A 24,370-nucleotide genomic window follows, 5' to 3' on the forward strand; every position below is an offset into this window, starting at 1 on the left:
TTTCGTCTGCGATTTTTATGTGATTGAATCAAAGTTTTTCATTTTGTTTATTAATATGAACTTAAAAAAATTTGTATGGTACAAATTACATGGCAATGGGTAAAAAAATGTTGTAGTGTAATACATAATGGAAGAGTAAGTTGTTCAATTGGCAAAGTTAAAAAATAAAAGAGAGACAACGTTACCCAAAACAATTGATTTACCAATTCGTCGTACATATTTATAGAGAAATATGGGCAGATGGTGGAAATACCAAATGCTCAAGAAGAAAGATATAGTGCACCAGAGTTGAGCCAACCAACTGGTGCTGCAACTACGAAACTATTGCAAAGAGCGGGGTGGGGGGGAGAATGATGTTGGGCTTTTAGATTTGCCAAATTTGTTGGGCATGTATACTGGATTGGTTTATGAAGAAAGTTTTTAGTACATTTTATTTTATTTTTTGTTTTTTATTATTATTTTTCTAGAGGGGGTTAGGTGGATGGGGAATAGTTAATGTAATCCTTCGACCTTACTGTATTATAAAAATTATTTTTCTATATGAGATGTTCATGTGAATAAATGAAACTATGAATTTTTTTTGAACAAATCTTGTTTACTAATATAAAAATAAAATTTCCCGTTTGTTTAAAAATTATATAAAAAAAATCAATTGAACTGTTATATTCGTTCTTTAAAAAAAAAAAAAGAGTTGAGCTGTTATATTGTTCTTTTTAAAAAAAAAAAAGTTGAACTGTTATATTCGTTCCCCAAAAAAAAAAAAAAAAAAGAAAAAAAAATTGAACTGTTATATATTAGACGTACCCAGAAAAAAAAAAAAAAAGGAAAAAAAAAACTAAAATTAAAAATTTTGTATATCAATTCTCGACCATGACATGCACTATGATGCAGCGTACTACAGACACATAAAATTTAAAAATTCCATATATCTGTAAACGTGCATGCTACAGTAAATGTCACAATTACCAAACCCCACGTAAAATAGGTTGTAAAAGAGTGGTGTCCAATTAGAAAAAATCTGCCCCTTTTCCAGACCATATACCAGCTCACGAGTCAGGCTCGAGCCAAGGGGGGATGGTCAGATAGAGGTTTTTTGTTATTATTATTATTTTTATGAATTGACAGAGGCATACTTTTTTGCACCAACTTCCAACTTCCAAAACCACCACCGAGAATATGAATATTCCAATGGATATTCCATTTCTTTTTGCATATAATCAGCGAGTATATCATTTATATATAATCGCTTGCTTACATGATTATATAATTTATATTTATGTGATATGTTAAAAAATTTTTCAAAAAATTATATATTTATCGTGTATATATATATATATATTATGTTTTATGAAAATGATACACGACGCAATACACGTTTTAACAACTATGTATAAAGTGGCCCATGGTCTTGCAAAATATGCCACAAGTCTTTCTGGTTTTGTGTCTTGGCAGACGAAATCCAACTCCACGCCGACAAACAAGGAAGCAATGGTGTCGAAGAAGAAGAAGCTCCGGATTCGGAGGGTGCCGTCGAGCAGGGAGCGGCTCAAGCCCATCGTGGTTTCGAAGAAGAAAGTCCGGAGCCGGACGGTGCTTCCAAGCAGGGAGCGAGACAAGCCCACCATGGATCTCATTTTCATATGGTGGCGCATCTATTCCTACTTTCATCTTGGTAAATTTTCTTCTTCTTCTTCTTCTTCTTCTTCTTCTTCTCCACTTCTTTCTGATGAAGACTATTGAACAATATTGGTAAACTGTGATTATTAGTAACCTATATGGGTATTGTTTATTTATTGGTCTTCTCTGGTTTTCACACCCTTATTTTTAATTCATATCTAGCTTGATCGATCATTTTCCATTGTCTTAACAAGTGTTCCAATTTGATCTGTCTATGGAATTTGGATCTATGTATATTCAAATGGGGTTTGTAGTTTCTTTTAAAATCTGATTGGTTTGGTTGTTTGTTCGTAATTTTACAATAAAAAACCACGTAAAATTTCCTCTCTTGGTGATATCTCCCCTCTAGATTATCCTCTTTGAACCAATATCATGCTTTTCTTTGTTCATTGAACATTGCAAGAAATGTAGGAGCGAGTATAATTTATAGAATTTGAATTAATTTTCTTATGTAAGAGGTCAGAGACGGTATGATAATTGCATGACACCCACAGCAATTTCGTAACCTCTATAAAAATTTAAAATTTTTGAACTTTCACAGGTTGGGAAGCTGTGGTGCAATCCCTCAATGATCCATCCATTGATTTATCAGGTTGGTGAAATAAATTCTAAAATTTTGTAAAGATTTATAATGTTTGTCTGAAGTAAACTTGAGACAGTTTTTAACTAGTAAAAGACAAATTCCATGTTATACTTTTTCTCTTATTACTAAAATAATCATTTTCATTGCAAAGGTTGGAGAGGTAAATTGAAAGAAGTACAATATATTTTTTTCTGCAATGAGAGAGTTCTGTTCACATCCATGTTCAGAAACATGAAGTTTATATGGACATGCCTATGCTTTTATGTGTGTATTGATGCACTACCTATGAATACTTGGCAATGAGAAAGAAAAGAATTAACAACAGGAGTTGGAATGGAGTTTTACTAGTCTATAACAATGAAATTAAAGCCAAAATTAAGTTTCAAACTTAATTTTATGTAGTTTGTGCGAATTGAAGTATGAGCTAAACTTAAGGAAACCCATATGATGAGCTAAACTTAAGGAAACCCATATGATAATTAGGATAAGAAATGCTAAATTATCATAAATGGAAACTAAATAAAATAAGGCATAATTGAAACCTTTGTGTCTGGTTTTCTATGGCTATAATTGGTACGATGACCATCACTCGATGATTCGCATCGAATATATGTTTCAATGGTTGTGCTTTCCTTTGTAAGATGAGACGATGGATGATCAATGCATGACAGCATTATTTGCTTGCTTTTAATATTGCTGTTAGATTTTTAGTTTATTATATTTTAATACATCTAATCATCATTTTGCTTTGTTTTTACTCCAAATTACCTTTCTCCCTTTTTTTGATCTGTTTGCTAAGTTTACTTGTTCCAGACGCTAACATTACTCTGCATCAAATTTAATTTCAGTGTGCCTGATTCAAAGCAGTGAAGGTCTTGAATGGACCTCAGTTGAGCATGTGTTAATAACAAAATCATTTACGGATGCATGGAACATGCAAACTACCTTTTAGGGTCTTAAACTAAAATATTTTCTCCTTATGGCTGGTTGATTTGTTTTGTGATTCAATGCTTCAAAGAGACCTCTTATGGACATGGGAAGTGGTGCATCTGCATTGAGCAACTTTGATTGCTGGCGCTGTGCGACAGTCTGGAGGATTGTGTTGAACATGACCTGGAAGGTGCTGTCAAACATGATCCAGAGGGAAGAACTTAAGCCTGGAGATCACATCTACACATGGAGGCACACCTACAGCTATGCGCATCACAGTAATCTTCATCTCGTTCTCCATTTCTTCTTTGGAAACTGCTATTTGTCATATGACATGTGACAATTTAATTGGCTGCCCAAAAGGGTTCAATTTTCCATATTAGGTTTTTAGTTTGAAAAGTCAAAAGAAAATTAAATTCAGCCAAGTAGTGCCTGCCATATGAGCAATGGGTCTCACTTGTGATGATAACCTATGGTGACAACTAGCAAAACACTTCTTTTGAATCCCCATCTGTTTCTTATTGTATGCATACTTTATGAATCTGATGCCCTGGGATTTGCTTATTTGCCTGCAATGTCACTCCAGGGATATATAATGGTGACGGAAAGGTTATACACTTTACACGAGGAGGAGGAAAAGATAGTATTATATTCAGCTCGTCTCCATCCCATCCTTCAAAAAGTACTTGTGCGAGAAACAGTGACCAGTCAAGGCTTGATCGTGTGGTTATTACCAGCTTCGATGATTTTCTTTTAGGTGGAAAACTTTATCGATTTGAATATGGTGTTAATTTAGCTCTTTTTATTGCCAAAACTCGAGGGGGTACGTGTACCCGTGCCCCTAGTGCTTCGCTTGAAATTGTCGAGCACCGCTTGTCTTACCACCTCAAGAATGGCTTTGTTGACTAACACCTTTTGAAAAACAACTGTGAAGACTTTGCAATATATTGCAAAACAGGTTTTAAAGTGGCAGACTACAATTTTAGTATTGGCTGTTGAATTAAATTAATATTTGTGGATTTGGCATAATCAATTATTCACTTACAGGACCTATTTATGCCATTAATGGGACTGGCTTATTTGATTATTTTGTAGTAGGGCCCTTGGTCACACACTCTCTATAAGACTCCAGTTGGCCCATTGGACTGGAGGACCAACTCTCTTTATAAGCCCATTGACTTATCCATATTTTTTCTAGTATAATTATATTATCAAATTATTATTATTTTATGTGTGTCAAAATTAATGGATAAGTCTAACTTGCAGAGACTATTTAAAGGGTTTAGGGCAAGCAGACATCAAGAATACCATACAGTATTTGGAGATTAGGGTTTTCAGAAATCTGAGAGTGGTTTGAGAGTAGTGTGTCCATAGGCACTACTTTACGTTGTTTCTATTTTGAAGGATTAAAGTTCTAATTTATCAATGGCTGCATTTGGAGGTTAGTAATTTATGATTTATGGAATTTATTATCTATTTAGATCCATAAAATTTCTTACAATTGGTATCAGAGCCTAGTTAATATACATAATAAATTATTTTGAAATTTGTTGTTATATTGATATGCGGCCATTGAACTTTCATCGTGTATATTGATGACATGATATTTATTTTATAATTATTCTCTCGTCCTTGTGATTCTGTTATTACATGCTTGTTTTCTGAAATCCAATATGTGATATTCATCTGTGTTTGGAGCTATTGATTATCTGCAGATCCAAATTTTAAGGATGGAATTTTATTGATTAATTTTTCTTCTCTTGTGCAATAACGGGTTTATATTGAGTTTGTGCAAATTATGTGAATTTTTTGTTTTAGTTCGAATTAAGAACTGGGTATGGTGAAAAAAATTCTTCTTTATTGTGTTTTATACTATTTTTGGTTGGATGCAATGGAAGATGAAATGAAATCCATGGCATCAAATGGAGTTTGGGATTTGGTTGAGTTACTAGAGGGTAGCAACCCTATTGGGTGCAAATGGATCTTTAAGACTAAAAAGGACTCCAATGGTCAAGTGGAGAGGTATAAGGCTATACTTGTAGCTAAAGGGGTTAGCCAGAAAGAAGGAATTGATTATACAGAGACTTTCTCTCCTGTATCCACAAAGGATTCTTTTAGAATCATTATGGCGATTGTGGCGCATTATGACCTGGAGTTGCATCAGATGGATGTCAGAACTGCCTTTCTGAATGGTGATTTATATGAAGATGTATTTATGGTTCAACCAGTTGGTTTCCAACAAACAGGGAATGGTAATTTGGTTTGTAAGCTTAAGAAATCTATTTATGGTCTTAAGCAAGCTTCAAGACAATGGTATCTTAAGTTTGATGAGGTTGTCACCCAAAATGGCTTTAAGGAGAATGTTGTTGATAGATGCATATATATGAAGGTCAGTGGAAGCAGTTTTATATTTCTGGTGTTGTATGTTGATGACATACTTTTGGCTACTAATGATACTGACCTATTAGCTGAGACAAAGCAGATGTTGTGCAACAATTTTGATATGTAAGATCTTGGTGAGGCTTCTTTTGTTTTGGGCATCAAGATTGTTCGAAATATGACTAATTATGTAGTGCAATTGTCTCAGAGAGCTTATATTGATAGAATTCTTAAGAGATTTGATATGCATAATTGTTCTCCTGGAAGTGTACCGGTTACGAAAGGTGAAAAGTTTTCTAAAGATCAGTGTCCCAAGAATGATAGAGAAAGGATGGCAATGAAGAATGTTCGCTATTCTTCAGCAGTGGGTAGTTTGATGTATGCTCAAGTTTGTACACGGTCTGATATAGCTTTTGCTGTGGGTGTGCTTGGTAGATTTATGAGCAATCCCGATCCAATTCATTACCAAGCAGTTAAAAAGGTCTTCAGGTATCTTCAGGGTACTAAAGATCATATGTTGACATATCGTCACACCAACTCTCTTGAAGTAGTGGGTTATAGTGATGTAGACTATAAAGGTTGTGTGGATGATAAGAAATCTACCACTGGTTATATATTTATTTATCATGGCAGGAGGTGCTGTGTCTTGGCGGAGTGCCAAGCAGTCAGTGACAGCATCCTCGACTATGGAGGCAGAATATGTGGCGTGTTATGACGCTACCCGTCATGCAGTTTGGCTACGGAATTTTATCCATGATTTAGGAGTAGTTGACTCCATTGAGAGGCCTATTATGATGTATTGTGATAATACTGCAGCGGTATCTTTCTCCAATAATTTAAAAGGTACTCCTGGTGCGAAGTACATTGATGTGAAATATTTTGTGATAAAAGAGAAAGTTGAAGAGGGCCTAATTACTGTTGTTCACACGCCAACTTATAGCATGGTGGCAGATCCACTAACCAAGGCTTTACCGGTAAGCATATTTGAGGAGCATGTGTCCCGTATGGGATTGTTAGACAGCTGAGACCGCTGTGGGTTAGTGGGAGTTTGTTATAATTTCTGCAGTAATATCCATGTTGAGTATTATTTATTTCTTTGAATATTTTGATACATTGATGTATGTGGATCATTATTTATTTATGAGATGATTTATTACACATATTATTGCTCCTTGTATTTACAGGCCTGTTGAGACTATTAGTCTATGTATATGTGTATGTTGATCCACAGGTGCCATGGTGAATCCCTACTACCTAGTTTGGGTATATTGTTGTATCCTGTCGATACGCAATGTGCTTGAATGAAATGGTTTTGTGTGTTGGGGGATTGCACATGGTTAGGTAAATCTATACTACCTAGACTGAGTTTATGGCATGCAAAGTACTCGGTTGAAATGGTATAATGTTTTGGGAGATTTACTGAGAGAATCTCTACTTCCTAGTCTAGTATATTGTTATGCCCTGTCGGTATACTATATATTTGGATGAAATGACATTATGGTTCGGGAGATTCTATAGTAAGTGAGTTTGGATTTTATATGATGATGATTATGCAGTCCAAGTGGGAGAATGTTGAATTAAATTAATATTTGTGGACTTGGTATAATTAATTACTCACTTACAGGGCCTATTTATGCCATTAATGGGACTGACTTATTTTATTATTTTGTAGTAGGGCCCTTGGTCACACACTCTCTATAAGACTCCAGTTGGCCCATTGGACTGGAGGACCAACTCTCTTTATAAGCCCATTGACTTATCCATATTTTTCCTAGTATAATTATATTATCAAATTATTATTATTTTATGTGTGTCAAAATTAATGGATAAGTCTGACTTGCAAAGACTATTTAAAGGGTCTAGGACAAGCAGACATCAAGAATACCATACAGTATTTGGAGATTAGGGTTTTCAGAAATCTGAGAGTGGTTTGAGAGTAGTGTGTACATAGGCACTACTTTACGTTGTTTCTATTTTGCAGGATTAAAGTTCTAATTTATCAATGGCTGCATTTGGAGGTTAGTAATTTATGATTTATGAAATTTATTATGTATATTTAGATCCATAAAATTTCTTACATTGGCAGGAGTGGGCAGGCAGCAACATTTGTTGTTGCCATTTCTGCTTTCATTTGTTCTATAATTCGATCCCCATCTGTTAGAATTACCAGTCTGCATTTGGTTACTGGTTATGGCATTTACTCTGCCTGTAGATTGGCTTCTGATACCAGAGTTCATCATAGTGTTGATGAAGCTGCAGATGAGAGATTGGTTGAAGAAGAGAGCTATGGTAATTTTAGGTATCCAGGTAAAGTTAAATTTAACTCTGTATTTCTGATTCTGAAACGTCTTGGATGTCATATTTTGCTGGTTGCAGTTCGGTGGATTTGTTGTGATGTACTGCAGTGGACCACAGAGTGTATAAGTTTTCATCTTGGCTGGTTTATATTGACTGCTACAGTGTGCCGGCTGCTCTTTGTTCTCTTTGATCCGCACAAAAAGGAAAAAAAGATAGAAAGCGTCAATTTTGATCTCTCTAAATACTTTGAGAGTAGTGATTGTATCTTCCTTGAGACGATTAGGCTTAGGCTTCGCAATATAATGAATTACAAAACATTTGTCGGTAGTGTTAAATGTCGTTGGTACATTTTACTGAAATGTATTGTTTGGCCTACATTGGCTTTCAAATTGTGTTTGCTGCTGCTGATGGACTTTTTTTTACTTTTTATTAATTATTTATTGATATAATAATTTACCTTTTATTGTTTTTTATTTAATCAATGAAATTTATATCAAGAGTCAAAAATACGAAAAGGAACTAGAGAATTTTATTCTGTCAAAAACAAAGGGAAAAAAAAAAAAAAAATGCCGATTAGAATGGCAAGGCCTAGCCTTGCTTCTCCACCTCCCACCAAAGCATTTAAAAAGAGCGCTCGGAAATAGAGCCAAATCAAAGCGCGCAAACAGAACGATGGTGTACGTTGACATTGCGAGCCCACCTCTCTTGAAATTTCAAAATCTAAGTGGATGCTGACCCAATCACTTGAGTATTATTAATTAATAAATTTAGTATTATTCAAAAAAAAAAAATTGTTTAATATTATTTCAAGATTTATTTGAATGAAAATAGAACAGCTATTCCTTGGTTTCTTTAATTACTAAAACCCTATGATCTTAAAAATGGAAAATTGTTAATAATTTCTATATCTCAATCAAGACAGCATACCCATTCTTTCTGACATATAATTATAAGTTGTGTGTAGATAGGGAAAAAAATTCTAATACTCCAGAACTAAGGATAACTTAGAACTCCTCCCCCCCAAACGGCAAAATAAATTGAACAAGTGTCATGATTTGAATGGTGAGATTTCTGAATCCTTCGTATCGAGAATTATTAGAACATATATTCTTCTTCAAATTAGATACACTTGGTAAATAAAGTAGACAGATGAATAAAATACGTATGATATAAGATGAAGCGGGAACAATTATAGTATCAAAGAAAAAAAAAAAAAAAAGAGATAAAAACTTAGGAACAACTCTTCCAACTATTTCTTTATAAAATCTCAAAATAACTACTTATATATATATATATATATATCTATCTTTTTTTGTTTTTTTTGTTTTTGGCTAAAACAACTACTTATATATCTTATACGATACTTCTAATAATTTTGAAATTGTTTAGTTGTCTTGTCATAATAAAGGTATATAAATAGATGGCAAAATATAATTTTCGCCCCTCAAGTTTGCCTATATTTCAACACAAACCCATTAATTTTTAAAAAAATATATATATTTACTTTAAAGAGTGTGGATGATTACGTGGATTTAAAATGTTATTATAAGGGAGGTAAAAAACAGTGGATCCTCCCACCGAAATTCCATCCTATGGAACGGAATATTCTCCTTTTATAACGAACAGGTTTCAACACAGACAAAATACATTTTTATTTTTTTTTTTTATTTTGAGAAAACATTGTTACCCAACAAAAAAAAAAAAAAAAAAAAGAAAAAGAAAAAGAAAAAGATAAAGTAGGAGCATAAACAAAGTGCAAATGAAGTGCTGAGTCTTTGAGCTTCGAGGGAAGGAAGCGCGATTCGCATGTTGCTCGTTTACCTTCTGGATCTTGTTTGACAGCACTCCCAACGTTGTTGTTTGGATGACATAGAAGTGCTGTCGAACATGATCCAGAAGGTGCTGTCGAACAACATACAAAAAGGGGTTTACTTTACGTACCGCCCATCACGATCTTCTTCTTCTTCTTCTTCCTGAAAGAGTATCAAACATGGGGTTTCTGTTTGTTTCTCTTTTTCTTTTTTAAAGTAGATTTACATGTTAACTGTATTGCTCTAGGATCTAACAAAGATTCTAACTTGTGGGTTTTGTTTATTTAATTATCCGCTTTCATCAGCGCATGCAAAAATTATTACTTTTAATTCGCAGATAGCTTCATCATTTTCATTTATCTTACCTAGTGTTTATTTTGTTCTTTTAATCTTTGTCTAAACACTAAATTTATTTGTTTAAGTGAATAAAGACCATAAAAAAAATGATTTCTTTTTATTTTTTGAGTGGGCATATATTAAATTGGGGATGAGGGAATTTTCTACACGCAGGCTATACCAGAGATCATTGGCGTCTATTTGTTTGTAGAGGAGCATGTTTATGTATGTAAATATGTAAATATTGTCTGTGTATGTATTTTGCTGAAACGTTTGTGAATCTGGTTAAATGCCTTGGAAACTGAATTCTTTGGATGTGAATATTTTATTTTGTGTACGTGTGTGTCTGTGGTTTAAAGTGTCAAAGATGTTTTTTTTTCTCTTTTGATTTCCCGATTTCTTTTGCTGTTATATCACTGACTGGAATGAATTGAGACAGTGAAGAAACTCCTCTTTGTAGATGTTGTCTCTATGCATCAGAAACGAATGAAAAATATAATTTGAGTATCTCATTTATCCATCTCTTAAACGTAAGCATGTTAGTTTCTGGAGGTGTATGCCTCCAAATATTATTGTATGGTAAGTGGATGAGTAGAGAACTCTTTAGCATGGTATCCTTTCCTTATTGACTAGGGAATCCTAGCATCTTTTACTTCTTAAGTTTTGTACCTGCAAAAAAGGGAAACACAAATGAAAAAGAAAGGTGAGATGTGACACATAAATTGTGGTGGGTCTTTTTGTGTTGATGCTAACCATGGTGCTTTGGGAATACTCATCAAGAATTGTAGAGGCGTAGTCGTGGAAGCACAAGCAATTTTCATGCGGTTGTAGAGGGGTGGTTGTTAACAAAGCTCAGCTATAACAACTAAAGCCTATATAATTGTTCACGGGGTTCTCATGGCTGGCAGATTAGGCATTATCCAATTACTTCATTGAATCAGATAACTAAACACTAGCATGGGCTATAGAAGGTTTGCCAGGTCCATGTTCGTGGAAGGTGCAGACCATTGTTTCAGATATGCAAATCGTGCTTGCTTTTTTCCATTGTTGCTGATTTGGATTGCTAAGAAGTCTTTACGGGGTCTCCTTCCTTTAGATTGTTTTTATGATTTTCCTTATTATTTTCCATGTATTCCATATAATGATGTTTTATCTCATGGAGATGCTTAATTTAATTGCTTCAATCTTTCGTCTTGATGTCCAAAAAACCAACTCCACGTATTTTGGTCAAATTGACTTGTCAATTTGTAATTAGCAATTGGACCAGTTGGGTCCCACTCCAAAGATATTCTCCCTTTTCCTTTCTTTTCCTCGGACCGGAGTCCACAATGTGGGTCTTCAATTAGCAACTTAGAGCCGGTTCAATCGCTGGAATGTAGGTTTGTATTTAGGCCAAGTCCATTTCCATTATTTCATTCGAGTCCTGGAATACTGTCTCACTCACTCACTTTGCTCGTGCTCTTATTGCAAGGTCAGAGTTTCCAGTCTTTCCCGGTGGATATCCGACTGACATTGACAAGCAAAGACAATGGAAGTGATTCTCACAGGTACCTGAAATTTCATTTGCCTCTGCACTCCTTACCTCTTTCAAGTTAGGATTAATCTCAACTGATTAAGATGAGAGTGATGTTGAAGAAACTGCGGATCAGGAGGGTGCTGTCAAGGAAGATCATCCGGAACCGGAGGGAACAAATTGGTCCCGTCATGGGTCAGATTTCCCAAACTGATGGCCGTATTCACGATATTCTTCTGTTCCATTTTAGGTGTTGGGATCAAATTTGAAGTGTAAGATGGAAGAGGTGAATAACATCTGGAGGTTGGTGTGGAACACCATCCTCTGAGGGAGCGCATCTACATAGGGAGGCATCACCATCGCGGTTTCCTTCTTCTTTTCCTCAATTTATTCTTTTGAAGACTATTAAATATGGGATACATGTAACTATCCATGTCGGTCATAGGATTAACCCAAGGATTCTCACATGTGGGTTTTGTTTATTTAATTGTGTGCTTTGAATTTTGCACTCATTTTCGTTTATCTAATAAAGTGATCTGTTTTATCTGTCTATGGGTGTTTGTGTATTTCTATGGGATTTATGCTGCTTTGAAAATGTGATTATTTCTTTGTTTTTACAAATCTAATAGGAGTTTCCTTTTGAAAGGATTTATATCTAGTTACCAAATTTTACAAAAAAAAGCATGAAATATTTTTCCTCCTCCTCTTTGAACTGACAGATTTCTTTGTGCATTGAACATTGTAAGCAATGTTGGAGTAACTGAAATAGAATTTAAATTGATTTCTTATGAATCTTTATGAGGTCAGAGATGGAATGATAATGGCATGAAACCCATGAGAAATAATAACTTATAAAATCACGAATTCATGTATTTTCACCGCTTGGGAAGCTTTGGTCCAACCCTTCAATGATACATCTAGCAATTTACCAGGTTGGTGAAAGGATTTTTAAATTTTGTAAAGCTTTATGGTGTTAATCTGAAGCAAACTTGACGGTTCTTGGGTAATATAAGGCAAATTGTATGATAGTTCTTTGCTTACTACTAAAATAATCATTTTCATTGCAAAGGTTGGAGATTAAATGAAATAAGTACAATTCAGTTTTTCTTGAATGAGAGAGCTGGTACTCAAATACCTTTTAATATGGCTGCCAAAACATTTTCACTTTATGGCTGGTTGATTTGCTTTATGGTTCCAATACTTCAGGTAGACCTGTTATGTTCTTGGGAAGTCGTGCATCGTCATGAGTTAACTTTAGATTTCCTTGTCAGGTGAGCTGTTTATTCTAATCTCTCTCTCTCTTTCTCCAGTTCTACTTTCTAATCGCTGGAGCTGTGGAACAATCTGGAGGGTGCTCTGGAACATGACCTGGAGGGTGTTGTCGAATAAGATCCAGAGGAAGGAACTGGAGCCTGTGGATCACATCTACACGTGGAGGCACATCTATAGTTATGCCCATCATGGTGAGGCTCTTCTTCTTCATTTTTTCTTCTAAAGAGTATTTAACATGAGTTACTATTTTTCGTTTCTGGGTCTTTTCTTACAAGAGTAGATTTTCACTCAAACTATATTGGTTAAGATGGATTCTAATCTATGGTTGTTGTTTATTTAATTGTTTGCTTTGATTTTGGCACCTGAACATTGGTGCTTGAATTTATAACTTCATCATTTCCTGTTCTCTGATGAGTTATCCACTTTGATAAAACAAAGTTTCCATTTTGATATCTTTAACAGTTGACAACTTAATTTGTTTATGTAACTGTTTTAGATGGTATAGACTTTGCCCATATTGAATTTAGGGACCCACTGGATAGGTGTTACATTGTACTTTGGCAAAGATTTACTGTATTCCTTGTTTGAATTTTTTGTTTCCGTTGTTAGCCCCATTAGTCTTGTGCTCATCATTAATGTCTTTGCAATGTTCCATATTGTGATTGGTGTCATGATTTTACAAAAGTTGTTACTGGCAGAGGCATATTCTAGCGCACTTTGTGCAGGAACATGTCTATGCATGTGAATGTTTCTATGGATATATCTTCTGTTGTGTGAGGTCTCAAGGATGGTCTCTCTCTTGAGGTGCCCCCTGTCACGAATTTATAGTTTGGAGGTCAGGATACTCCCATGCATTAGACTTCTTTATTTGACTGCGTGGAATGAATTGAGACAATAGCAGTTTCGCTTGTAGAGGTTATGACATCAGAAGCAAATTAGAAGGGGAATGTTAACATCTCATATCTATATCTTAAACATATGCTTGTTAGTTTCCAGAGGTATTATTGTATGATAAGTGGATTAGTTGAAAATTCCTCGCACTGATATCCTGCTATTATTGACTTATTTTGATTGGGATAAGTGACATATAGAGTAGCATCTTTGCTTTAGGTTGCGTGAGACATGAGAAAGGGAGTTACTGTTCTATCAGCCAACTGCATTTCAAGTTTGAATTGTTTTCTTCAAGATGGAGATTAGACAAGAAGAGTTCAGGGAAGACAAAAGATTGATGTCAATTACATGCATGACCACTTTTTGTTTTGTTTTTCAGTTGATTTAGGTGAGAACAAATGGTTGGAAAGGAAACTGCCTACTGTTTGTGGTGGAATTGGAGCAGACAAATGCCTCCAGAGTTAGAATTATAAAAATAAGAATATGGCTGCTTTTTCTTCTCCCTGCACCACCCACCCCACCCCTAAGTTTAGGTCTTGGAAACAGCTATATTATAAGTAAAATCTTCAATTTAAACTTAATCTGATGGTAATATGTGACAGATACTTTAGTAACTTTTTCCAGTTTGGGAAGTTTTTATTAGATTTTAGTGAGAAAAAATAAACCAAAGGTAAGTTGTTGCTTTTGTCTGATCATTTTGTTAAACACAACAGCAAGTAGAAAAATAAATCTTGGCCATTTAAGTGGCCTTAAGTTTTTTAAAATATTTACTTGTAATTGAACATGCATTTGAGAAGGTTTTCACCTGTACTTTTTTTCATTCTCTTTTGCTTATTCAGTTTTTGGTTTTTTTACAAACCAGTTTTGTCGTTTAATTGGTATTCACTGTTTCTTATTGTATATAAATTATGTATGAATTTGCCATCATAGGATTTTGCTTATTTGCTTGCCATTATCAGCCCATGGATATATGTAGGTGGAGGAGGCAAAGACCGAATTATATTCAGCTCGTCTGCATCCTGTCCTTCAGAAAGTACTTGTGCAATAAGTAGTGACCATTCAATGCTTGATCGCGTGGTCTGCACCAGCATAGATAATTTTCTTTCTGGTGGAGAACTCTATCGGTTTGAATATGGTGTTAGTCTAGCTCTCCTTGTCGCCAAAACACAAGGTGGTACCTGTACCCTTGCTCCTGGCACTCCACTTCTAGTTGTGGAGGACCGTTTGGCAGACCACCTCGAGAGAGGCTTTTGGGGACTACCACCTTTTCAAAAACAACTGTGAAAACTTTGCAATATATTGCAAACCAGACTTTCAAGTTGCGGTTTTACAATTTTAGTGTTGGCAGAAGTGGATGGGCAGTATCCTTCGCGGTTGGCATTACTGCTCACATTTGTTCTACAATTCAATCCTCGGCCATTATAAATACTGTTCTGCATGCCATTCTGCATTTTACTATCGGTTATGGCATTTACTCTGCGTACAGATGGGCTTCTGATATTGGAGTTCGTCCTAATGTTGGTAAAGATGCAGATGAGGGATTGGCTGAAGAAGAGTCCTGGCTGTTATGGAAACATGGTCAGTAGTAAATTCAGGTCAACATTACTGCCTGAAATGGCTCGTTTGGAATGTTTTGGTAGTAGCAGTGTGGTGGATTTGTTGTTATGAATTGCAGTGGACCATAGAGTACGTAAGTTTTCTTCTTGGTTGGATGGTTCTGACTGGTACAGCCTGGGTGGCGTTATTTGTTCCCATTGATTCGGCCGCAAAAGAAAATAAAGAAAACAGTTCCTATTTTTTATCTGTCTAAGCACTTGAGGATCGTTTTATATGTCTTGCGACCTTGAGGCTTTGGCTTCGCAAGCAAAACACGGCTTCTAGTGTTGGATAACATTAACTGCTATTTCATTTTGTTTTATTTCTGTTTTTGGGCGTAGTTTGCCTGCAATTTGTCATCCGTGCTAATGATCACCAGTGGCATGTTGCTGGCCCGCCTATTATTTATTGGTTGACTTTAATTATGTAATGATTTTAAAAAATTAATTTGAAAAAGTGAATTTTTTTTAGTAACCATTAAAGTTGTCAGGTAATATATTGATTTTACTTAAAAAAACTTCTACTTGCTGTACTAAAACAACTCTATACAATTCATAGCTATTAAATATGTTAAAATATCATTATATTCATTCTAAAATCTCAATTTTTAAGGTTTTTTTTTTTTTTTTCTTTTAAATTTTTTAAACTTCTCTCTGTAAACCAGCAGCCACAGCTTGTAATTGACCGCCTATGGTTACCGGGGTATTTACATAGACCGATGGCACTACTGTCGCTTTGTCCTTTATTATTTTTTTTTTAAAAAAAAAATTGAATTCTTTCGTTCTCAAGTAATTAAATATTTTTTGTTTGTTTACTTTAAAGACCGTCAATTACTTGGAAAGGGATACTAACGGTATCAGAAAATTGAATTTGGATTTTTAGAGGGCATATGCCGACTGTATACAAGCCATACAAAATTCAGCTATTGATTTTTTTTTTTTTTTAATAAAAGAAAACAAAACAAAGTTTAAATTTTTTTTTTTTTTTTAAATAAAAACCAATAGAAAGGGACAATGATGGTCTATCGGAAGTATACGAGAACCTATTGCATCGTGCCTTCAACTTGCTTTAATGGCTACTGCAGAAAGAAGAAAGATTATACATTTATATAAATATTATACATATATTTATATATAGTTTGAAAAAGCAAAAAATAAAAAAATTTTAAATAATTAAAATATATGAAACTGTACCGAGTTTAAATAAAATTGTGAAAAAATCTCTCTTTCACTTGATAAATGGTTATAAATAATATTTTTCTTTTAGTTGTGAATTTTTTTTTTTCATTCTTTGTTTAATTGTGAATGGACAGCTAAAATGCAATATTGTTTTTCTATATTTGGTGTTGATGGATTTTCTTTTTTATTTTTCAATAAAAACATTGTATAATTATTTTGGGATGTCCCAAGACATCCACGTTCAAATGGCTAGTATTATAAACCAAACCCATTTCAAATTTCCAAAACCATATGATCAGTCGTCTGATTTAAAAGAATTTTTACATTTTTCCTGTTTAATTTAAATTATTTTTTCACTACAGTGTTTTAAAACGAGGGGCATGATATTGGGGTCGAACAAAAAAACGAGATGGGGGAAACCGACCATAGATTATGAGAAATGACAGGTGGCAAAAGAAGAAAAGAAATGACAGGTGGCAAAAGGAATAAGACAGATGTAGCATGAGTGGACAGGTGGATCACGTAACGTTACAATGTGGGGCTTGTCATGCTGAAGTTCTGCTATTAACAGAGCATCTTAAACAGTAAAAATGGGTTACCATCTATCCAACATAAAATTTAGGATCAATTTCAACGATGAAACGAAATAAATACAACTTAAATTTTTTGAAATCAGCTTTTTTATTATCTTATTTATACTTTTTAAAATATTAGTATTCATATCCACTCGAAATATTTATTTTAATTTTAAAATCTGAAAAAATAAATTGTAATTAATTCAAACACTAGGAGAGCCAAATGTTATATTATGAAGAAATTAATAATGTGAGATCTATACGCATAAGTATACAGCCAACTTTAAAATTGTACATTAATAAATAATAATAATAATAATATATCAAAGACTATATATCATCATTAATTAATTTTTTTTTATTTTAAAGAATAGCATATCTGACAGGTAATTTAAAAATTAACATTCACTTTATAATATTTACACCATTTTAGTTTTACACTCATAACAAATTTTGTAACAAGTATTCATATGAATACATTATTCATGTGGAATATTTATTTCTATAATATTCGCATACTCAATTGGATATGGATTTACCATTAGTAGTAATTATTATTAATGAGATGCATGTTTGATAATAATTAATCGGCTATATTTAAGTTTTTCTTTCTTTATTTTTTTAGCACTAAAACTCTAATTTTGGGAAGATAAAGCTTTTATGGTAGTTGATTTAAATTTTCCGCACGACAAAGCACCTATAATACATTAGCACCACGGCCGAAGTCACAGTTGAACTAGCAAATACCATGCTTTTTTATTTTTTTTATCCAGGTGCGAACCGCTGGCATAGAGGCAATGTCGGTGATTGTAAAAAAAATAAAATAAAATAAAATAAAAATAATACATTAGCACCAGTGTCAAGTAACATTTTGTCGGCCGCTAGCAAATGTGGAAGCGGTGCCTTTTAAGTTAATGTTTTCATCAACAGTTAGGTTAAAAAGAAACTGAGCTCCTCTTATTTTCTCTTCAAGTTTAAAATGACGGCGAGCCCTCACAGTTGAAAGCAGCACGGTTCCATCTTTTTCGTTTACTCTCTGGATCTTGTTTGACAGCACTCTCCTATATTTTACCATTCATCTTTAAATGCGAAATGGCGATGATGATGGGAGTGCTGTCAACATGATCCAGAGGGTGCAGTCGAATAAGATACAGAGGGACCATCCACAGTACCTACTCTCATCACAATCTTATTCTTCTCCTCACTTATTATTTTTCTGATCATTTTCTTTTACTCTATTGATGAAGTGTTATGTTTTGATTCTTCTGAAACATTCGAGGAGGATTCAGTCTATCTATAGTCTTTGGCTACTTAAAGTTGACTATACACTCGATTGTTTATCAGTTTATCTTTGCGCAGATTTATCATATATGTTATGTTGGTTTGAATCTTTTATTTTGTTTTGTTTTGATTTTTTTAACCCCAGTGATGCTTGTAGCTATGTTTGTATGATTTCTTTAAAAATTAAACCATGCCAGCTTTAGGTGTAAGCATTATTATTTTATTCTGAAGATGCTTAAACCTCTTTTTGATGTATTTGTTTAATTGCCCTTTTTATCCTCTACTTTTTGCAACTTTTGTACACAAAGTTTCTATTTTGTGTCCGTTTGGGGTGGGAGGTCAAAGAATTTTATCTTTTTCTCTTGAGGTGCCTCATACTACATATCACATAGTTATGAATGGTTCCCAATAATGATGCGAATCCACCCGAGACTGCTCGTCCGACAACCCGTTAGGGTGCTGACCCATTACAAATGAAGGTGGGACCTATCACTAGGGCCCAAGCCAAGAAGTTCAAGGACAATCTTGCTATCTTCATACAAGGAATAAGTCATAGTCAAGAGGGGTTGGCCACATCTAAAGAACCAAGGCCTGTTTTACTCATACAAGCAATAGAAGCCAAAACAGGGTCGGGTGACGTTTTTGGTGATAATAAGGAGGCCGGGTTGTATGAATTGGAACCCCATCTTTATGGGTTCAATTCATATGGAGGATGAGTCATAGAAACCAGCCAAAGCAGCTTCAAAGCCGACCAACAAGGTGGTTTGCGCACAAGGAGAAGGAAAGGCCGGATTTGCTGTATTCCTTGCTGGCTTTACTGTATTTTACTGTGTTAGCCTTTTCTCATACTTCCAAGCAAGGGGAACGTGAGGAACTTCACAATAAGCTTATTTGGCATCCTACAAAGCATATTGAAGCTGATTTGGAGCTCACTTTGGTCAAAGATTGGTCAAAGTCAATTTAGTCAAAAAAGCTAGTATTTTAGTTTCCTAATTTTATTCTACTTTTTGTTTTAGGAAACTACCATTATTTTTAGTTTCTATTTATTTATTTTCTGGACAAAATAAGATTAGGAAAGTTATTATTTTATTATTTTCTTTGTAAATTAATTAATTCCTAATTCAAAATAAAGGAATTAATTAATCCAAATTAGATTAGGAAAAGGAAAGTTTCGGCCAAGGTAGAATTCTTCATTGAGTGGCCGGTTTTTCCTAGGGTTTTTAGGGTTTATTTTGTTTCTTTCAAAGCCTATTTAAAGGCTTATTTTTCATTAATAAGATAACTTTGAAACTTTGATTTAATTGAGAAAATATTTGTGAGATTAATTATCTCTTTGTTCTTTGAGAACACCTAAAACACCATTAGAGAATTGGTTGTTTTAGCTTGACTTATCAATAGGTTTTCCATCCCCTATTGTGGCGTCTACATTATACCAAGGTTTCTAACCACAGGTTGGTTAGGGGTTGAGGTCAATTCCATTAGAACTTGAACTTAATTAAAGATCCGGGCTAATATAATACGGGTTTAGGAGCAGGTCGTCCTAGGTTCGTATCAAAAGACGACTTGCCTGAGGAGCTCATATTCCATATCAACTTCCCTGGAGCTGACCAACCCACTTTTACCCTCAACTTCTCCAAAGGCAAGCATACATCCCCATATACATATATACAACTTCTATATATATTATGAATTTAATTTGCATATGCCTTAATTTTATAACATTAATATTAATTAATGCAGGTTCCAGCCAAGTTATTGCTCAGTAGTATCAGCTTACTCGTTTAGGTTATGAGGTGTGTGCAACTTAAAATAATGTCACATATGAAATTCTCTGTAGTCTATATACATATATTAATGCCAAAAAGATCCTTTTCTTTTTCTTTTCTTTTTTTTGTTTTTTTTTTGTTTTTTTTTTTTTTTGTTTTTCCTTCAACTGTAGGGTTAAAGGAATGTGATGGAAAACTGCAGGGAAAACATGATAGTGCTTGAAGAAGGATTGGAAAGGACACGACGAGTTCGAGGTCTCTGACTTGCTTCGTCGCTTTGGATGGATTGTTCCGGCCTACACCATGCCGATGGATGCTCAACACATGATGGTGCTTTGTGTCATGATCAGAGAAGATTTCTCTCGTACTTTGCCTGAGCACCTTGTGATTGATATCCAGAAAGTTCTGCATGAGCTCGACACCCTGCCGGCCAAGATCAATGCCAAATATTCAAACTCTGGAAATGAGGAGGTTGTGAAAGTTGATAATGGTAACTTGGTTACCAAGAAAAGTGATATTGAGACTGAAAGGGAGATTACTGCCATTTGGAAGAAGTTTGTGTTGGAAAGGAAGAAGATGAACGGTTTATGTTAATCCTTATGACCGATGGTTATTTTAGTTATCTAAATTAATTGGATGTGTTATTAATTCTCATGTATTGAGTAACTGAGGTGCTATTTTTTATCTCTTAATTTATTTTGGAGGGATCGGATACTAAATCATATTGTGTTGTTGTTTTGTTTGATGATTTGTACTCTTATAAAAGCTATTTCTCCATAATATTATGTGTTTTCGTGTTGTCAGATTCTGTTATTCTTTTTGTTTTCTATTTTTCCTTAACAGTAAAACTTGATAGAGTAAGATTTATTTTTCAATGTAATGATAATTTGGTCTATGGTGGGATGGGGGCATTTATTCTTGGCTCAACATCAATGCTTTTGTAAGAAACAGAGGATTTCTATAATTTTTTCTCTTCTTCAATTAAAGCTACATTTTATTTGTGATAGAATTTATTGAAAGATATTGTTGGATACTTTTGGTGGAGAAAGGAAATGAGAAAGGAAAATATAGAAACTTTTTTATTTTTTTATTTTTTTATAATGTAATTGTTACATACTGTAACACCCCGTCCCAAAGTACAACGGAAGTTTTCCAACTTTGACCGAGATTGACCGTTGACTTTGACTGTTAAACGAATGGGTCAAAAGTTGACTTTTTGACTCGAATGGAATTCTAGGTTAACTGAGATAACGTTACGAAGTACACGTTGGCACGAGTTCGTAGACTAGTAGCACGTTGAAAACGGAGCTACGTTTTGAAAGATATGAGCAAAACAAGATTTGGGTCCAAACTGTCCAAGGGTGCCGGAGTTGACTTTTTATTCATGCAAAGTTGAACTTTGACTCATGCATGGTTGTGGAGTACTCGTCGATACGAGTTCATAGACTAGCGGCACTCTTAAATTGGATATCTGGTTAAAAAATTATGGACCTGCAAAGTTTTAAAATACCGTATTATTTTGATATTATTTTTTTAAACGTGTAACAATGTGTCACGTGTGACTTAATAAATGCGACCATGTGTCACCATGATGAGATGCCACATGTCAACCATGCTTAATACTATATTATTTTATTATTGTTATTTTATATAATAATATTATTTAATTATTTTATTTTTCTTTCTTTTTCTTTTCTTTTTTTTCTTTTTTTTCTCTTTTCCCCCATGTGGGAAAACACCCAGCCGCCCCCCCCCCCCCCCCCGAAGCCTTCTTCTTCTTCTTCTTCCTCCTTCTTCTTCCTTTCCCTTCCTTTCTCCCTCTCGGGTTCTTGCCCCTTTTTTTTTTTTTTTTAATTCCGGCCACCATCTTGCTACACGCACCGGCCAGAGAGGAGCAGGGGATGGAGGCGAGATCGGCCGCAAAATTTTACGGCCACCAGTCGCCGGACGCGCCCAGATCGGGCCAGAGAAGTCGGACGGCTGGAAATTTTCTCTCTCCTCTTTTCTTGTGTTTTTGGGCCAACCTAGCTCAACCCATACCTCTATCCCACCATTTTCGACCCCTCTGAGTCCATTTCCGTGATTAGATTGCCCAAAACCCCCACCATTTGAGAGATCTCTCAAGTTCAAGTTCGGCCGGTACTTCCCGGGCAAATTCCGGCCACCACCGGCAGAATTGGGGTCAATGGAGATCGGTAATGCGATCCTCATTTCATAATCTTCATTTCGGTATATTACTCGTTAATTTTGGTTAACGTTTGTGTTTAACCCCCCGGGTACCGGGTATTATTTACCTGAATAAAATATTATTTTATTTGACTGTGTGTGAATTGTTGTTTTAGGAGCACGTGTGCGTCGTGGAATTGATCTCATGGAGAATCTTAGGTTAATTGCGTGCTCCAAATGAGTGACCCACCTTCAAAATTATTTTGGGATTTTAAGATATATATATTTTGTGTAAATTGGTTGTTTGAAAATTATGTTTGATGTGTTGAATATTTAATAAATTTATATTTGGAATTTTGGTGCCAAAAATTGAATGGAATTAAATATTTGTGCATTATAAAATATTTTGGTTTTAAGAAATTTGAGATTTTGGTAATTATTATCAAATTTCATTGTTGGAATATTTCATAATTAAATATTTGGTAAATATGTTTTATGTATTTGATATTAAGAGAATTTCCATATAAATTGTATTGCTAAATTATAATGTTTTTAATATATGTTTTGGTGCCAACAGGATATATTTGGGAATTTAAAGAAATTATGGTTTGAATTATTTTAATTATTGCTATGGTTATTATTCAGTTATTGTGCACATTTATATGAATTAATTATATATGAAATTTATGTGATTTAAGGATTTGTTGATTTAAATGGGCTTTGAGGATTGGAAAAAAATATTGTTTTAAAGAATTATGTTTCAAAAATATTTATGCCATTGGAAAATTGTATATTTGAGTTGATGGATAAGAAAGTTGATGGGTTTGAAAAATTAAATAATTGTATTGACGGATTTTGTGATATGAGAAAATTATATATATTATCGAAGTATTTATGCTGGTGATATTAAAGAAAAAAAATGTGGGATGGTGAATTTGAAAAATGATATAATTCCCACGGTGGATTTTGAAAAAGTTTGCGTATCTTTTTATAATAAAATTTGGTTATTTATTTTTAGATGCACCATACACGTACTGGTATTCTGTGTATATGGATGTGATTAGTGCGCACATGGATTTGATTAGCGCGCAGGTGGGTGTGAGTAGCGCACAGGTGATTTATGGAGTTGTCCTGTAGTTGCCATCGGATGAGGGTAGGCCGCCCCTCCATGGCTGGGACACTTGTTTGCAGTGGCGCAGTGGGACGCCACGCGACAGTATGCCGGTTTCTCTCTTTAACCTCCTGTCTGGCGGTACCTCGGGACGCTGGGTACTATTGGCACCACTGGTATATAGTGGGTGCATCAAGTAATTTTCAGAACTTGGATTTCAAAATAAATATTTTGAAATTATTTTTAAATTAAGAATATATTTAATGCTGTTTTTATTATTTATTTAAATGGGGGTTTTAATTTGATTTAATTTTTTCCTTTACTTAATTCTTCAATAAATTGATTCATTTTAATTAAACAATTATTTCATGAATTGTTTCAATGTGAGTTTTATTAATATTTCGGTATTAATTATTATGACATGGATTAATTATTTAGTAACTGTTATAAGTTATTTTATTTCAATTTATTCCTTATAAATTTTGAATGCTTGATTTATTATATTTTATTTTATATTTAGTTAACTAATTGATTCCTTGATTTTCGGGGAATACAAATAATGGGTTTTGAAAAAAGGTTTTAAAAGGGGAACCTTTCCAACGGAGTGAATAGTGAGGGTTTTGAGAGAAAATATCATTTTCAATTAATTATTATTTATTTACTTATTTATTCCCAATTAATCAAATGTACTATAATTATCGTTGTTTTATAATTGTACAGTAGATAGGGTCACTCACTGAGATGATTAGCATATTATATTTTTAAATTCTGTTCCCCTAGGTCCAGGTTGGGAGACGTTGATCGTCCGGGGCGAACCCGACGTCTCAGTTCATTGCTGAAAGTTCAAGAAGCATTTCCTTCCTTTTTCCTCTCTATCTTGTATTGCTTCCTTATCTGACATTGTATTAATTCCACATTTATTTGTATAATGCTCTGTATACTGTATTTGACATTTCGTTATTAATTATGCACTGATTTACTGTTATTCATTTGGAGTGCTGCAAAAT

General features: G+C 34.2%; 2 protein-coding genes across 12 annotated transcripts in view; both read left to right on the forward strand.

Annotated features, from left to right (window-relative positions):
* Nucleotides 1–1,367: 1,367 nt before the first annotated feature.
* LOC107415826 (protein LEAD-SENSITIVE 1) overlaps nucleotides 1,368–24,370 on the forward strand; it is a 60,391-nt gene continuing 37,388 nt past the window's right edge. The window contains exons 1-3 of one of the 3 annotated variants that reach the window (XR_009638551.1): nucleotides 1,531–1,672; nucleotides 3,109–3,468; nucleotides 3,777–4,177. Coding sequence is in view for 2 of the 3 variants with exons in the window: in XM_048471578.2 (XP_048327535.1) it covers nucleotides 1,387–1,672; nucleotides 2,219–2,269 (337 nt within the window). In the remaining variant the exon portion in view is untranslated. Of the gene's footprint in view, nucleotides 1,673–2,218; nucleotides 2,270–3,108; nucleotides 3,469–3,776; nucleotides 4,178–24,370 lie in introns of those variants that run through there. The other 2 variants (XM_048471578.2, XM_060816133.1) reach the window with 2 other exon arrangements.
* Nucleotides 9,565–15,760, forward strand: LOC107415822 (protein LEAD-SENSITIVE 1-like). Of its 9 annotated transcripts, none has more exons than XR_007240212.2 (3): nucleotides 9,565–11,393; nucleotides 11,486–12,990; nucleotides 14,650–15,760. XR_007240212.2 is itself a non-coding variant. In XM_048471580.2 (2 exons), the coding sequence occupies exons 1-2, from the start codon at nucleotides 12,891–12,893 to the stop codon at nucleotides 14,972–14,974; spliced, it is 408 nt and encodes a 135-aa protein (XP_048327537.1). In that variant the 5' UTR covers nucleotides 11,400–12,890; the 3' UTR covers nucleotides 14,975–15,760. The 9 variants fall into 9 exon arrangements, 1 of the variants encoding a protein (XP_048327537.1); XR_007240210.2 differs by having other exon boundaries at nucleotides 11,491–12,990; XR_007240213.2 differs by having other exon boundaries at nucleotides 9,565–11,389; nucleotides 11,491–12,990.

The sequence above is a fragment of the Ziziphus jujuba genome, chromosome 4 (assembly GCF_031755915.1).
Source record: "Ziziphus jujuba cultivar Dongzao chromosome 4, ASM3175591v1".
Lineage (NCBI taxonomy): Eukaryota > Viridiplantae > Streptophyta > Magnoliopsida > Rosales > Rhamnaceae > Ziziphus > Ziziphus jujuba.

Bases quoted from the DNA above. Each gene is read 5' to 3' on its own strand.
- LOC107415822 (XM_048471580.2), top strand. From the start codon at position 12,891: ATGACCTGGAGGGTGTTGTCGAATAAGATCCAGAGGAAGGAACTGGAG. The intron at 12,991-14,666 runs GTGAGGCTCTTC...GGATATATGTAG, and splicing joins CTATAGTTATGCCCATCATG to GTGGAGGAGGCAAAGACCGA.